At 43.9% G+C, this 17,610-nt stretch overlaps 1 protein-coding gene across 1 annotated transcript in view; it reads left to right on the top strand.

Annotated features, from left to right (window-relative positions):
- The first annotated feature begins 2,752 nt into the window (after positions 1 to 2,752).
- PHAF1 (phagosome assembly factor 1) overlaps positions 2,753 to 17,610 on the top strand; it is a 29,916-nt gene continuing 15,058 nt past the window's right edge. The window contains exons 1-4 of the mRNA XM_004744339.3: positions 2,753 to 2,848; positions 2,978 to 3,098; positions 8,966 to 9,048; positions 13,791 to 13,874. Of these exons, the coding sequence (XP_004744396.1) occupies positions 3,035 to 3,098; positions 8,966 to 9,048; positions 13,791 to 13,874 (231 nt within the window). The 5' untranslated portion in view covers positions 2,753 to 2,848; positions 2,978 to 3,034. The remainder of the gene's footprint in view (positions 2,849 to 2,977; positions 3,099 to 8,965; positions 9,049 to 13,790; positions 13,875 to 17,610) is intronic.

Raw genomic sequence — 17,610 nt, forward strand, 5'->3', positions numbered from 1 at the left:
TTTATTCTTTAATCCTTTTCTCCCTCATATCCCGCATTCATAGATCCTGCCAAAGGATTCCATCAATTCTGTCACTATCAGATTTTAAAAAAAATTTTAGTCACACACAAACCATTTACTATGAGTCAGACACTCTTGTAAGTGCTAACCAATCTGTGAAGTATGATCATTTTACAAATGAAACAAAGGCACAGAGAAGCTAAGTAACTTGCCCAAGGCACAAAATCATTATATGGAAGAATTAGGATTTAAACTTCCAGTAAATGTGTTTGACCAAATGTTAGCCTTCAAAATAAGTCTGCCAGTTATTTTACCAAAAAGGGGCTTGTTTAGGAATAGAGAATTTCAAGCCAGGACAAACAAGATACAGGAAAGCCGTAAGTAAACTCCCAGAATAAAGGAGAGGACAGCTCTTATATAAGAAAGGGGTAAGTTGGGAAGGCTATTATAAACAAAAGTCAAATCAGGGTAAAATGGGAGTTCAAAGTATTGTGGCTTTTCATTGGCTGAGTTGTGACATTGTTTCATTGGCTGGGCTGTTCCCTAGAAAGGAGGAAACATTGCATCCACCTGACCCCTCAGTAAAATGTTAGTTACGGTAATATGGATCCTATTGCATATGCAATCCATTGCCAGGAGTAGGATGTCAGAGCTCCCCCTGCAGACCTCCAGCTTCCATTCTAAAGTTTCTGCCCCGCCCCCCCCTTTTTTTAAAGATCTTATTTATTTATTAATTTACAGAGGGAGGTGAGAGCACTTGGAGGGACAGAGGGAGAGAATCTCAAGCAGAGATTGGTGAGGCCCCATCTCATGACCCCAAGATCATGCCCTGATCCAAAATCAAGAGTCGCCTGCTCAACCAACTGAACCACCCAGGCACCCTCCCCCACAACCAAAAGGAAATTTCTTTTTTTTTTTTTAAAGATTTTATTTATTATTTACTTGACAGAGAGAGAAATCACAAGTAGGCGGAGAGTCAGGCAGAGAGAGAGAGAGAAGCAGGCTCCCGCCGAGCAAAGAGCCCGATGCGGGGCTCGATTCCAGGACACTGAGATCATGACCTGAGCCGAAGGCAGCGGCTTAATCCACTGAGCCACCCAGGCGCCCCCCAAAAGGAAATTTCTTACAGGCTTACTGACACTTGTTCTTCCTGTTACTTGGATTTTCCAGACTAAAAATTATTTTCATGTTGTTATCCAGTGTGGCTTTCTTTGTTCTTTGTCTTTCCTCTCCCACACCCCCACATGACCTAATCCCAACCTCTTTGTTCACCAGCAATAAGTCCCTCTAGGTGTTTGTTTGTTTGTTTGTTTGTTATATAAGAACCAGTCCTAGTCTGGTTGGATTTGAGTTCAAACATTTTTTAGATCGACTAAGATTACTCCTCATCAATGCTAGATTTCTTTCTAGGTCTATCCTATGCTATTTAGGCCAGATGCCCAGCTAACCTATCCTAAACCTATCCCATCCACATATAAACTCCCTGTATTAGGTATCACTGGTATTTTTTTTTTTAATCTTTCCAGAAAGGTTCTTTTGGTATGGACAATGTTTCTTTTATTTCTGTTTTTGTATACTATACAGTTTACACCTAACTTTTTTCTGTTAGCACTCCTTCCGCATTAGCATACAGGGATATACTTTGATTTTTAAACGTGTTCTATTACACATATCACACTTTGGTCAGCCACTTCCCTACTGATGGACATCTCAGTGACTCAGTTCTATTGTTTGGGCATATGATGTGGCAATGGACATCCTTCTCTGTGTTGTTTTACTGCCAGTAGCAGTGACTTCAAGTTTTGATGAGCCTCCCAAGTTACATCCCTACCAAACCAGTTTGAGAATTTAGCATGTCATTCTCTCCCCAGCTAAAATCCTTCCTCCAAGGAAGGATTCCATTCTGCCAATGGAAAGAACTTGGGTTCCACAACTGAGGACCACAAGGCCATTTACATCTCTGGGCCTCATTTTCTTCACTTGTAAAGTGAGGTATAATCTGACATCTCAGGATCGTTTTGAGAATCCAGAGTCGGCTTCCATGAAGGCTTGGCTCTGAAAGAAGTCTGGTTGCCTTTTAGTTTTTCAGTGCCCCAGGCCATGGGCCAAAAGCTCAGGCTGAACAGGCTAGAGGAGCCCCTTTTCCGACCCGTAGAGGAGAATGAGCCACAAAGGGCACCAGAGGTTTGGTCAAGACCACACACCATTGGCGGCAAAGCAAACTCACTGGAGGCTGAGCGGCTGCCAACGATCTCTGGATACCGGCCCCCGGGGGCTGTACACATCTGGACTTGGTCACCGGAGGTCTGGCCTAGCTGCTCCCCATTCTACCTATTACTCTCCCCCAGCTCCCCGCGTTCCTACGCAAACACTCGAGTACATTCCGCACTCACTTGGAAGTCGGTGTCTTCCCTCCCCGCTGGGCCTCAGAGGCACCTCGGAACTTGTGCACCCAGTGAATGTGAGTGGGACGTACGTACGTGCAGAGGGCAGACGGATTTACATAACACGTCACATTTGTGTGTTACGTGGTATGCACATCCTTGTGTAGACATATGAAATGTGTGCAGTGTGGTGTGCAAATGTGAGGTTTCACGGAGTACGGAAGCCCCTTCCCACCAGTGCCCACCCTTCTGGGCGGTACTGTTTTCCCTCAGCCATGGATCGGACTTTCACAGCATTTCGCGCGTGCCTGACTCCGCCTTGAGCTCCTCCCTCCCCACCGCTCCGCGATTGAAATTCCGCCTTAGCCCCGCCCCCACCACGCTTTACGACGCCGCACGCCAGTTTTGCGGCAGACGCTTCGGCTGCGGCCGCTGTCCCTGCTGCTGAGGCTGCTACGAGTGAGGTGAGCTGAGCAGAGCTGATCTCTGCTGACCTGAGGTGTGGTTTTGGGCTGGTGCTGCCGGTGGTCAAGGAGTAGGCGGACAGCCAGGCCAGCGGGGACGGCAGATCAGTCGCTGCTTTGTCTCCCCAGCTTCGGTCCCGTCTGCGTTGCTGCAGGGAGGCCGCCCCGGCCCGGCAAGCTGAACCAATGCTGGATCTGGAGGTGGTGCCCGAACGCTCTCTAGGGAACGAGCAATGGGAATTCACGCTGGGTGAGTCTGGGGTCCTACTTCAGGACCTTGCTTTGCCTTTTACTTCCCTCCAGGCCTTTCCTGCTTCTGGTTTCTGCCCCTTATTTCCCTGCGCCCGCTGCTTCTCGCCTCTTCGGGCTCCGGGCACTAAGTTACCCATTCCTACCGGCCAGACCCGCCAGTCTGTCGCTTGTCCTGGCCTTGACGCCCTCGCTTCAGGCTTCAGAAGAGCTTCTTCTGGGGCAGTGGTACAGTAGAAATAATAACAACAATGGCCGACACTCCCCAGACACTTATCAAGGCCAGACCCTGCTTCTGTGCGCAATTATCTCGAGTATGCCTCCTTGGGGTCTGAGGGTCCGTCCTGTTGTTTTTCCTATTTCCATTTTACAGATTTAATAGCTAAGAAGTGACTGACACCCTTAAACGCTGCAGTAGTCGGTCGCGTTTTGCTTTTCTCGGCTGTGGGTTCCCTCGTCCCTAGGGGAAAGCTAGGGTCAGATCCTTAATCACATGTTAGGGATCTAGTCAAGGGAGGTGAGAAGAGTTTGTGTATTCAAGGAACTTGTGACTTGTTTCCTTCTCGTTTTTAATGTGGTCGATGTGTGGTGTAATCCTAAACCCAGACCTCAGCAGAGAGAGTTAAAGGTTTAATGAAATAAGAATTCAAGGAGAGTAACATTTAGTTTGTGTAAAACGCAGTTCGGCCCAGTATTAACTATTCCCAACTTCACTACCTTTATATATACAAGTATGTGCATCCGCTGACTCTTGTGTAGCACCTAGGCAAAGGAGGTATGGAGCAGATGTTGGTGTTATTTTTTGTGCACACTTCACCTTCTGCCCCACTAATTTGGGCTGCTGGACTGAGTGACCTGCTTGTTTGGGCTACAGCTCATCCTTGAATCTGAGGACTCTTTTCAGTGGAGACAGGCTAGATGAGTAACTGCACAATAGATGCTGGTAGGACCATGCTGGTGCTCCGTATCTCCATGAACGAACTGAACTACAAGCCTCTAGGTTATAGGAGCCAGTTTTATGGAGAGGTCTTAGGCAGTTTCTCTCATAAATTACACCACTCCTGCAGAGTTCGTCTCAAAGTTTTAGCTGGTATAAAACAGTTTGGCCTCTTGTGAAGCACCAAGAGCTTGATTGGGAGGCCAGTGATATATTTGCCTCCAGACTCATTCATATGCTGATGCTGTTTGCCTTCTATTTAAGAACCTCTCCTACTAACAGCTTCTCATACCAGTACTTCACAGGGAAGAGAACCACAACCATAGCTTCAAACTGTGCTTGATGATACATCTAGTTTGTGGATCTCAGTGGTAGAGTCTCTTGGCAGAAAGGTGTGATCAGAATGTCATTTGAGGGATGGCTGGCTGGCTTGGTCAGTAGAGAATGCAACTCTTGACCTCAGGAGTTGGGAGCTGCAGACCCACATTGGTGGGTAGAGTTTACTTAAAATAAAAATAAAAAGAATGTCACTTGAGACCAGGATTTTAATTTAAAAAAAAAAAAAAAAAAAGCTGGTGTAAGAGCAAGGGTTCTTCTGTTACCTGTTATTTAGATACCTTAACACCTACTTCTAACTTTGCCAGTTTCCAGAAGTCAAGGTTTTGGGTACTTCCTTCAAACTGTCTGAATATCTAAATGACAACAACAGTGAAAAGAATATTTCTGTAGAGTGGCCCAGAATTGAACTTTGAGGAAAACCTCATAGAGGTGGCTTGGTTTTAATGATTTTCTTGTGGGTCTTAAAAATCTGCATTTCTAGGGGCCTATGGCTGGCTTACTTGGTAAAGCATGTGACTCTTGATCTCAAGTAGGTTCAAGCTCCACCTTGGGTATAGAGATTACTTAAAAGTAAAATCTTTAAAAAAAAAAAAATCTACAGTTTTAAAGCATGTCTTCCTGAAAGATTATGATTATTTTAACTTCCTCAGGTTAAAAAAAAAGGAAGAAAAAGATTTTTCCCTCTGTCAGTCTTCTCCCCAACCCTCAACATATCTAAACTGCAGTTGGAGCTGATAGGTACAAATAGGTCTAAGAAGTGGATCTGTGCTTTAGAATTACCTTCCTAGGCCAGAGAACCAGGCAGTACTTAACTAACGTCACCACAACCCAACAGTGTAATCTCCATTTGCCAGATGAGGAACAGGCTCAGAAAGGTAGAGATGATGAAAAGTCGGTACCTGAACAGGGAGATACTGCTTCCCACCGCTCTGCCCTTCTGACAGTTGGCTCAGCTTTGTCTCTGTTCTTTTTGGAATCTCTGCAAATGCAGATGCATCTAGCCCTTGCCATCTTCTGCTTGGCATCGCAGTGGGGAGCTGCATCCAGCTTCTTGGCTGCCCTCCTGGCCTTTGTGTGATTTGGGGAGATTAGGGAAATGGCAACAACACAGGGGCAGGAAAACCTAGGCAAAGAGGAATCGCTGAAAATGCCATTGATGGCTTGACTAGTGAGTGAATAAAGATAGTACAAACTTGGAATGTTTTCAGTAAGACTTGGAGAATGTATTGGTGTGGGTGCATGTATCTGGATTGTTCTAGAGAAGCTGAAGGCTCACTCCATTGAAGGTAGCATATATACCTCTGTGGACTCTGCTTACAAACATCAAAAAGTGAATAAGAAATGGTCATGTTCCCTGAAGAGTTTCGTGTGAGGGAAGGGTTACAGCAATAGTACATTTTATTAAAATGAGGTGGAGGCTGTATAGGGTGCTTTGGAAGGGGAGAAAAGACTTGACCTGACCTGGAGATTCAGGGAGGGCTTTTTTTCTACTTAAAGTAGTCAGTACCATTCCTGGAGCCAGTGAGCACCAGGAAAGCCCAATCAGAAATCTGCCAGGTTTCTCTCTACAATGTCTCTATAGATAAGAATTTTCCAGTCAAATTCAAAACAAAATGAAACAGTGGGAAAGATTGTGTGTGTAGGGAACTATAACCAGTTTGGTATTATAATTAGAGTGTGATACACTAATGGAAGAAAAAATGGGTTTTCCAAATTCCCAGTGCTCTATAGTGGTAGCTGCCTGGAATACTACCAAGGACTTTGGGGTCCAAGGGAAAAGAAGGTGAAGTGAAGGTTAGAGAAGTGTGTTATAGACATGGGTTTAGGAAGAAAGAGACTAGATTTGGGGAGGTGGAAAAGGAATCTAGAGGCTTCTGGCTTGAGTGACTGGGTAGATATTAGAGGTATTAAGACCCAGAATACAGTGGAGAACTGAGATTGAAAAGATGATGAAGAGGGGCGCCTGGGTGGCTCAGTGGGTTAAGCTGCTGCCTTCAGCTCAGGTCATGATCTCAGGGTCCTGGGATCGAGTCCCGCATCGGGCTCTCTGCTCGGCGGGGAGCCTGCTTCCCTCTCTCTCTCTCTGCCTGCCTCTCCATCTACTTGTGATTTCTCTCTGTCAAGTAAATAAATAAAATCTTTAAAAAAAAAAGAAAGAAAAGAAAAGATGATGAAGAGTTACTGTTACTCTGTCTACTTTTTATTTGCCTTTAGATTTATATAGAAAACAGATTGAGATGTAAGTCAGAAACCAGGTGGTTGGTTGGATGAGTGAATGAGGGATAGGCAGAAGGAAACATTGCCCATCATAGAGACCTGGGAAAGTTAGGGGAACAGCAGGAAAAACTGTGTGTGTGTGTGTGTCTGTGTGTGTGTGTTTAGAGATAGAATGAGAGTGCTCGGAATGAGAGAGTGGTCACTAGGGTCTATGGTACAGGATTTACATGTCCCCTAATTGCTTTGTTTCACTCAATCAAGGTTCAACAAACACATGGGACCACCTACTTTGTGCCAGGCACAGTGACTGGGTGCTGGGGATATAGCAGTGAGTAAGATAGATAGTGGTTCTGTCCTCAGGGTATAGAGGAGACTAACAGATAAATAAGCTGAATGGGGGGCTTTGTTAGCTAAGGCAGTTGGGGAAGTGAGATGAGAATCAAGAGCTGAAGAATGAGAAGAAACCAACTATGGAAAGAACATTCCAGCAGAGTCTGAGCTAGCACAGAGACATAAGGTAGGAAAGAGTTTGACATGTGCCGGGAACAAAGGGAGGCACGATGAGCAGTGGAAAGAAAGATGGAGGTGGACAAGATCCAGAATATTCAAGAACTTTAGGTGATGGCATGTTGTTTGAGTTTTATTGCCTTGTAGTGGGAAACTCTTGAAGGGTTATAAGGTAAATGATGAGATCTATAAAACATAGGATGTATACAGTTTAGAAGGTTGACATACCCTTTCTTGGGTTAGGTAGCTCTGTTAGAAGTAGGACAGTACTCTAGTTTCTTTGCTGTACATATGTTTGGTTCCCTTTAGAGGACTTTTAGCTTTCCTTTATCAATAGCTGTGTGACAACTGGCCATTGTAGCTGCTTTGTCTCTTCCAGATGAGTTCCTCCCCCAAGTGACTCAGGACCTGAGGACCCAAGGATTCCAAGGCTATGGATTTGATGTGGTTAATTGGAAAAGAATCCTCCCTTGAGAAACTGATTTATGCCATGTGGGCCAGAGAAGCCATGTGGCCTTCTATTCCTCAGCACCTAAGTGGGCACCTAACACATGGATGTTTTCCCAGTCCTTTTGGGAGAGACAGCATAGACGCTCCTCCATTTCAGGAATGGCAGAGCTGAGTGATGTGTGCAGTTTGTTCATATTGTCAACAAACATTTATTAAGCCTTTACTTTGTACCAGGCTCTATGTTATAGAAGGCTGGAAAGTGCCTTATGTTAAGGTCTGGTTTCTCTAACTTTCTTCAAACTGTAGAGTGGACCATCAAATGAAGGCAAGGTTAGATCATTGTTTAAATATAAATAGACCATGTGTTTTTATAACTGTCTATTATTTGTGTGTAAGGTCTTTTCTGCACATCTCTCCTAGAATCAGAGGAAACTGATCTTGAATGTGAGCCACTGTGTTTACCTGAGGTCATATGGTGGTCCCTCCTTCTCCCTTTCTCTTACTACGTACTCCTTTGTACATCAGTGTGGCTGAATAAATATTTATCCAATAGCCACCAGGTGGTCAACCCTGTGCTAGGTGTTGGGGATCAAGAGAATGGTGAATAACACACACTGTCCTTGGATTCATAAAACTGTGAGTCTTGATTTTGGATTTTGTCTGGGACTTGTTTTGGATTGTCTCCCTGTAAGTTTCTTCTTGTTTGAAATGTAATGTACTCTGAAAACATACTTTTTGGTAGTCCCTGGGATCTTGGAGGTATTGTTGGGATTTCTTAAATTGGCATATATAAATTTGTTTATAGTGGGCCATGAGTTCAAAAATCAAGTATTAAGACTTAGAGGATTTGTGGGTTGATGAGTAAGGATCCAGTGAAATCCTTAGTAAATTAAGTTGGTTCTGATAGATGTATGATTTTTAACTTTTTAAATGAGCCCTTATAAGTCATGTGCTTCTGCAGACTCTTCATTTGAGAGATGAGGAAACATGCCAGAAGGAAAGAGATGAAGGAACCTGCCCTACGTTATATGTAATTCATGGTAGAAGGATAACCAGAACCTTGGTCTCCAAAGCAAGTCATGTAGACTGTACTTTTCTCATTGTTCTTTAGTTCATGCTGACATTGCCTTCTCTGAGTCCTTTGGGATCCTTTGGGATCTTTTGGGATCAGTGCAGTACTTCTCATTTCCAAGAATCTCTTTTGTATATTCACAACCCAGTTGTTCCCTTAGTGCTTGCTGCTGACTTTATTCTAGCCCTTGCTGCTTACTGAACTTTTATTTACTCATGTTTATAGACCTTGGTGGCCCCCACCTCCCATCCCAGGCTTTACTGCAGGGACTGATGCCTATTATGAAGATAGATGTCAGTAAATGGATAGCCCAAGTAACCACACAGGTGTCCTTGCTTTATTTCAGGAATGCCTCTGGCTCAGGCAGTAGCCATTCTTCAGAAGCACTGTCGCATCATCAAAAATGTCCAGGTTCTCTACAGTGAACAGGTGAGTGGTAGCTGCTTTGTTTACTGAAATAGCATTCCTCATCGCGAGTCACCTCCAGAGGCTGCTGCTCTGGGAGAGGCAGACTGGCAGAGATTGCTTGGTCATTGTGTTTGAATGGGAGAATCTCTAATACTAGTCAGTTCCCAAGTACATTTTCTTCAATTCTGAAACTTTTCATCTTGATAAGCTAGTGCTGCCGGGTTTGGAAGAGCAATAATAACTGCTATTTTTTTTTTTTTATGTGTTTTGACTTACCAACTGGTCCTTAGACAGGGACATTTCAGTGGGAGGTCACCTCTGGGACTGTCTTGTCTTCTAGGATGCTTGTCTTCCACTTATTTATTTATTTATTTATTTAAAGATTTTATTTATTTATTTGACAGAGATCACAAGTAGGCAGAGAGGCAGGCAGAGAGAGAGAGAGGAGAAAGCAGGCTCCCTGCTGAGCAGAGAGCCCGATGCGGGACTCGATCCCAGGACCCCGAGATCATGACCTGAGCCGAAGGCAGCGGCTTAACCCACTGAGCCACCCAGGTGCCCTCCACTTTTTTATTTAAAATAATCTTTTCTGCTTTGTTGATTGGTTTGTGTTCAAAGTTGTTGAATACAAATTTCTAGCCAGCAGAGCACTCCAGACTTGAAAAGAAGCAGGTGTAGCTCACTACTTTAGTGAGAATGATCTGTTACATGAGATCATATATCAAAATATTGGCTCCAAATTAAGGACATAGTTCATATTTTGCTTTTTTTTGGTCTGATTTATGGTGGTCTCTATTAAGTGTTGGTCAGTTGTGCCAGGAATTAACCCCTATTATAAAATGTTACATGTATCTACAAAGACCTTTTCCATTTCTAGAAAGAATGTATATGTTACACCAGAGTACTTTCTGATCATCAGGATTTTTTGTACTTGGTTTTATATGTAAAGTTAGAGACTATTTTTTATGGGCTTTTAGAAATAAGATTATTTATCACTCTAAAAATACAATCTACCTTCTACTGAACTCTCTGAAACCTGTGATTCTTCTGTGACACAGACCATGTATTGCGGTGTGGAGCAACCTTTATGCTACCCCATATATCACAAATTTCAGGGAATAAAGATGTTTGTATTGTTTTGGTTTTTTAAGTATTTTATTTATTTGACAGAGAGAGCACAAGCAGGGGGAGTGGCAGAGGGCGAAGCAGCCTCCTTGCTGAGCAGGGAGCCTGATGCAGGACTTGATCCCAGGACCCTAGGATCATAACCTGAGCTGAAGGCAGATGCTTAATGGACTGAGCCACCCAGGCACCCCAGGGAATAAATAGTTTTGAGCCTATACATGCTACAGGGTATTCTCACTCACTTCTCTGAGACCTTTGGAGTACCATTTTGATCATTTTAGTTCCCTTTGTTCTAATTAGTTTCAGATACTAAAGCACATGACTGTTTATTTTTGACGTGAAGAATGTTGTGGATTAGAGGTGAATGAGATTCTGTGAGGCTGTCCACTTTGGCCTAGTGTCAAGGTTGAGCCTCTCATCAATGTCTAGTCATTATTCTGCAGTGCAGTACTCCTCTTGCAGCCTAGTGAGAGAGACTCTATAGAAAGGGTCTTCCTGAGACAGGGAATGCATAATCTCCAAGCAAGAGCTTAGATATACTTGTGGTGCCTGCCATGGAATAAGGGACTTCTAAGAGTGGACCAAGAGGTTCCTTGAGCCACAGTGTCAGTGTTTTCTCATTTATAAAGTGAAGGATGGTGACTTTTCCTATTGATCGCTCTCAGATGATCGCTAACCTACTCTGACTTTCAGTGTTAGACCATGAGGGAATTACTCATGACAATTAGCAACCATCCAAACAGGAATAATAGGCTTGCTTCTTGAGCATATAGCTCCTGCATATTCAGTGAAATCAGATTTGAGCACCCCCAAATTAGATGCATTTGAAAATAGGTTTAATTCATTTTTTTAAAGATTTTTTTTATTTATTTGACAGAGATCACACGTAGGCAGAGAGGCAGGCAGAGAGAGAGAGGAAGGGAAGCAGGCTCCCCGCTGAGCAGAGAGCCCAATGTGGGGCTCGATCCCAGGACCTTGAGATCATGACCTGAGCCTAAAGCAGAGTCTTTAACCCACTGAGCCATCCAGGCACCCTGGTTTAATCAACTTTAATAAATAAATTAATTAATTACATTAATTAATTAATTAATTTTTAGAGTGAAATTTATTTCTTATTTCACTACCTTTGTTGTCTGTTGTTCCAATCTTTAGGTACACATAGTAGTTTTAGCTTTGAGCTCATTTCCCCTGATATCTTCTAAGCAACTGGCATCAGTTAGAAAACATGAGTTTTTGAGTCCATGGTTCGGATCCTTGCTCTTCCTATTTCTTAGCCATGCAACTTTGGCAAGTTATTAACCAGTCTGGTTCTCCTTCTGTAATGTGGATATAGTTTTCTTGTAATAGAGTAATCTTTTTTTATTTTAATTTTTTTTTTATTTTAAGTAATCTCTACACTCATTGTGGGGCTCAAACTCATGACCCCAAGATCAACAGCCTCATACTCCTCTGACTGAGCCAGCCAGGCACCCTAGAATAGAATAACCTTTTGATGAGGATCAAGAAGAGGTGGTGGCTCAGAGCTCTGATGTCGTGCTTCTTAAATTGGGTCCCGTCCTCCTCTGCACCTCCTTCCCTTCCTTTCCCATCTGTCTCCTTGCTCCCATCAAGTGTGAAGAATAGTTTGGCCCCAATAGATGTTTCAGAAATATCTTCTTATCCCTAGCATATCACACCTTGGAAGTTAAATGTATATATCAAGTAGGCCCTATCTTTCTTAGGGGGAAAAGCATTAACGAAGAGTTAACAGCTTTACCAAACTGTTTCATGTGGAGCACTGTATAGTTCTGGGTCACTGGAAGGGACTGCTTAAACATCATATGGTAAAGGTATACTTTGGTTCTGGAGATATAAAATACTAATAAAATAATGGTTGTGAGGATAAATTGCTTGCTTTTGAAAATTATCTAGTTATGTCCTGAATTGTCACGATGTTGGGAGAAAAATGATCAGCTCTTGGGAGAGTGTAAGAAAATTGAGATCCTCCCATCATTCCTCCTCCAAGCAAGGATCTTGAAGGATGCTATAATACTGCTTCATCCTGCTTACTGCCGTGGAGTGGCCCTCTCAGAAATGTGTTCTGGGTTGAGAATAAGTGACCTAAGGTCAGAGTTCATTTTTGTATTATCTTGATTGACACCTGATGGTTTTAGACATTCATACGTACCTCCTGGAAAATTACAACATTCTTTCTTCTAGTTTGCCAGGCATGGTGGTGCCAACTGGGCCTGCTACCTTGTGAAGATCATTGGGGTAGAAGGGAACAAAAGTCTGAGCTAATCACAGAAGGCTCTTTGGAGAGATTTTTTTTTCTTTTATTTTCTTTGCTTTGCTTTACAAGATTCGTTTTAAAGAGTGGCAGAGGAAGAGGGAGAAGCAGGCTCTCCCCTGAACAGGGAGCCCAAGGTGGGGCTCGATCCCAGGACCCTAGGATCACAACCTGAGCCAAAGGTAGACGCTTAACCAACTGAGCCACCCAGGCGTCCCTGGAGAGAATTTTCACAGTGAGGCCGACGCCAGTGACACCTGGCCTTGCAGCCTACATATCTGTCTCTGACAGCCACACTTCCGTCATTCATTGTGCCTACCTTGGGAGGCTCTATTAAAAAAACTTCTAAACTCTTTTGAGGGCTGTGTGCCAGTTTAAAGGAGGGGCAAGGTTTTGGATGTTGGGTTTTTTTTTTCTGCTGGCCAGCTTGTTTCAGGGCTGTGAAATGGCTTCAGATGTCAAGACCTTGAATTGATTGCATTGGAGCAGAAGCAGGGTGGTGATGCAGACTTGATGAAAGAGTACTGTATGCTAAGTGCTGTGCTTGGTGCCCTGTCTCCTGCTGTCTAGAACTACTATCTCTGTTCCCACAACAACCCTGGGGGAAGGGATGATGGTATTCCCATGAAGAAACTAGAGCTCAGAGAAGTGTTGAGAGTCACTTAAGGTCACCAGCTAACCAGTACTCAAGGCCGGCTCTGTCCACCACTTTGTGCTGCTGCTCCCCTTCCCCCAGGACTCAGAAGGGGCAAATGTAGAAATACGACTCCTTAGATCTTAGATTTGGGCTTTTCAGAAGGAAGCACATGTGATATGGGATGGTGGGGTGAGGGAAAGAAAGAGTAAGGTGTCATTTCATATATAAACAGCACAAGGTATTTTTTTGTCTTGGAATATGGCTTAAAGCAAAGTATAGAACATATTTCCTGTGGATGGCACAAACATTCTGGAAGTGAATGGACATAGGTTCAGCTGACATGAATTGAACATCACCTGACAGATTTGAGTCGTAGCAAGGCCCTTTTACCCGGTCTGTGTTCCTCACTGATTGCTCTGTGGGTTTGATAGATAAACCCAGGCTGTATAGATATGGACCCCAGACCTTCAAAAAAAAAAAAAAAATGGCCTGTATATTCACATAAAATCTTGGCCCTTTCCCTTAGGTATTACTGCTCAAAGCCTAGAAGAAAGAGGCTCTTTTCATCCAGTATTAGGAAGCAGAGGACACTGCATTTACACAACAGTTTGTTGGGCGAGGGTGGGGATCTCTGCACTTCCATAATCCCTGTGCATTGCATTTAGATTTGCAAGGTTTTCAGTAGTTGCTGTTGAGTAAATTGTTCAGTATGCTTTATTTTTTGTTTTTCAGTCTCCTCTAAGCCATGACCTCATCCTTAACCTGACTCAGGACGGGATCAAACTGCTGTTTGATGCTTTCAATCAGAGACTTAAGGTAACTATGAATGACAGCTGAAGTTGCCTGCCAGGCTGATTAAGAGGTGCTATTGTGGGATGTTTCTGAAACTAATGAGTCAGAGTAGACTCCTGTGATTCAGTCTACCACAGTCTAGGGGACTGAAGCTGTGCCTGTTCCCCTAAAAAGAGGGAAGCTGGAGGGTGGGCTGGGGTGGTTGGAAAGAGGCTGGGAAGGTCTCCAATCCCAGGCTCCAGAGGTGAAAGGGGAAAAGTGTTGAAGATTTGGGGAATGTGCTATGGGGACAGGACTCAAGTTATTCAACTTAAGGAAAGCGAGAGAAGAGCTAACTATCTGGCACACATTATTCCAAATCTTAAAAGGGATACTAAAAATGGGACCTAACTGCAGAATAGGACCTAAAGACTTGTTTTTGTATCTTGTTTTACTTTATTCTTGGATCAGACAGTATGATTTAGAAGATGAAAAATGGAACTCTTCTTCCTGAAATGCTGGGGCTTAGGGCTTGGCACCACCAGCAATGAGTTGATTCTTTAACCCCTTTGGGATATGTAAACAAACAACTCAGTGGTGTGTAGGGTTTGTCTTAATTGCCGTTCAAGGGCAGTTTACTAACACCTGTTTTCAGTCCAGGATGTTTTTAATACACTATTTACAAATGCTTGAGCTTCACGGATTAGTCATGTGGCACCAGACTCATGCCTCAGAGTCACAAGGTTGAATGTGGCTCTGGGCAGTGGCATACCAGAGCGGTTATCCTGGTTAGGTTGTGCCTTTCCAAAAGACTTGGGTACTTCCTAGTTCTCATCTTCCTAACACAAGTGAGCTGCTAAGGAGACAAGACAGGAATCTGTACATTAAATGAAAATGCCTCATTTATGATGGTTTTATCAGAAAGTAAATGTGAATATTCTTAGCCCCACAAATACCTTGCCTCTTCTTGTGGACTCAGTCATCCTGTCTTCACTGACCAGAAGTTTCACAGTGGGAAAGGAAAGAGGATGGTCATTAGTGTGGCTTCGTTACAAATTGGGGGGGAAATAATCTAGAAACATCTTTACAAAGAATTATTTGTCTCAGCTTGGTAAGTCCACTTTAGGAAACATAACCCAAAAAGATCATGGGGAAGTAATGTTACCTTTACATATGTTGCCTTCGTAGCAGGACTTTCATAGTAATAAAAGGCCAGAAATAACCTAAATGGACAAAAGAGGGGGATCGCTGGGCAGCCCATCATAGAATCACAGCCTGGTGAGGATGATGTCATGTATTTAGTGAATACTTGGTACAGGTTAGGCATGTGGCTAAGTGCTTCCCATACATTTCTTTTTTTTTTTTTTTTAAGATTTTATTTATTTATTTGACAGAGAGAAATCACAAGTAGATGGAGAGGCAGGCAGAGAGAGAGAGGGAAGCAGGCTCTCTGCTGAGTGGGCTTAACCCACTGAGCCACCCAGGCGCCCCTTCCCATACATTTCTAACTTAACAAGCTTGTGAGGAATACTGTTTACCAGTGAGATAATAGAGGGACAGTGGATGCATGTTTTGCTAATCTTTTGATTCTAAATTACCAGTGTGTGGTGGCACAGAAATCGGGAATAGAAATGACTTAGCTTTTGTGGAGGGGTATAGGAAATAAATGTGATAAAAGCTGAAGAAAACTGTGTGAACACACTACAGAGAACTGTGAGGAATGGGAAGTACATTTGAATGGGAAAGGCAATAAGTAGAACCTTCTCTTCTGCTTTCTGTGGGGTCCCTGTGAAATGAGGGAGGGGGCTGGGGCCCTGTCAGAGCCTCTGGAAACTGAGGAAGCAATTCTCATGTGCCCTTGGTCAGCATCAGGTTTGACCTACCCCTTCTGCCTGCCCTTCCAACTGAGCACTTAAGAATCCACCTCTCCCTGATGCCTTTGACTGTAAGAAAGCCCTGTGGGATGAGGCTTCCCAAATCTCAACCTTTACAGCTACCTCTCTTTGCTTTTCCTGCTTGGCTGTTGTCATGGCTTCTCTGGGGAAATCAAGGCCTTTTCCAGCCCAGACGGTGGTAAATCATGGACTTCAGACTTCCCCAGTTGCTTGTTCCCATGGCCCGGCAGGCTCCATGGGCCAAATCTGCTTGTTGATTCTCCTGGTGACATGAAGGACTCGAAGATGGGTCTCGTGCCACAAGTGTTATCCTACATGGGCCCTCTAATTAATTCTGGTCCACTGCTCTCCCAGTAGGCGGGCAGGGTTGAAGCACCCAAAATGTTGGTTTGGATTATTGGTAGGTGGGTGACAGTGACACAGAAGGAATATCCTCGAGACCTACCCCCCACAGCGTGAGTTTTGGGTCATTGGCCAGCTTCAGGGATGGCAATCAGGGAGGCAGGGTGCCTGCTTCTGCTAGATAAGCATGGCTTCTGGCTAAAGGTTGAGGCTTTCTGCCAGCATGGGGCCCTGGCCTTGGTGAAATGGCATACTAGTTTGGCGCCATACAGGCTTTCTGAAGGGAACACTAGGTATCTTATGAATCACAGCTGTTCCCCTGTCCTTCCTTGCATGACCTCTGAGGGAACCTCTTTTCATGCTTTCTAGCTTCATATTGCCCGTAGCTAGCTTCCTGACAGTCGGGCTTGTCTGACATTTTAAGTACCTTTCCTGTGTGAACTAATAAGGCAAGCCTAAAGGGTTTAATTTTGTGGGACTGGTGAACAGTATATGCAAGTAGTGTAGGAAACAGTTGGTTGAAGTGCTGTGACGGCCCAGCAGAGGGAGTTACTCTTAGCTGCAAGTAGGATCCGAATAGCTGCATTATAATGAAGAGGCGCCCAGCTTATGGTTCGGGGTTTGGATCATTAAACAAAGTTGGGGATAAGTTAGGGATAAGGTCTGGCCAAGAGTAAACTGCCTGTTATGTCTCGTTTTCTGTGGCAGTGCCAGATGCTTCTACACACGGGGCCCCACAACCCCTTCTAGTTAGAGGCCCTCAGGGCAGGCGGACATTGAACCAGCTGTGCTTGTTCCTCACAGGGAAGGCCAGGACTCCGAACTGGAGAATAGTAGCTGGTTCTCCAGGCCCCAGCCAGCCATGCGTCTGGCTCCCAAGCCCCTGACACCAATGGCATAGACTTCATAGTGCTCATTACTTGGCTCCACTAGTGACCGAGCATTCAGTACTTTTGTCTCTGTCCTGAGTTCTTGGCATTTAATCCAAGGCTGAACCCCTTGACATGACACAAGGGTCCTGAGGTTCTTCAGGTGCCCTTCAGTAGAAAGAGATTTATGTGTGAGTATTGCCATACATGTCCTAACCTAATGTAATATGACTTCTTTTCCAGCAGGATAGACCTCCCCCAACTTTTTGTTTTGTAAACTAAGTGTTTTAAAGCTTTTAAAGTGATTTGATTTGGGGTCTTACTCATGCAGCAAAATGTGGTATAGAAGGCAGAGGGCTCAGTATCCAAAGGTACAGCTTTAACCTTTAAGCTACATTTTTTTGTTTCTGTGGAGGGTTTCATGGTTTTGTTTGTGCAGTCCTCTATATGACCCAGTAGTAGATTAGATAGAGGAACCTTGACCCACAGCATCCGTGGACATCTGTTGAATGATCACTGGAAGAAGGAAAAGGAGAGGTTATGCTGTGTGTTTGGTATGGGTTTTTCCTCCAGATTTAAAAATGAGAACAAAACATAATATGTAGTACTTCAGGAGAATTGTAGCTAGTGATAGTTTTTTTCTCTTCACTATGCTGTAAATGTTTTTTTTTTAAA

The sequence above is a fragment of the Mustela putorius genome, unplaced genomic scaffold, assembly GCF_011764305.1.
Source record: "Mustela putorius furo isolate JIRA1106 unplaced genomic scaffold, ASM1176430v1.1 tig00000174_pilon_pilon_pilon, whole genome shotgun sequence".
NCBI lineage: Eukaryota > Metazoa > Chordata > Mammalia > Carnivora > Mustelidae > Mustela > Mustela putorius.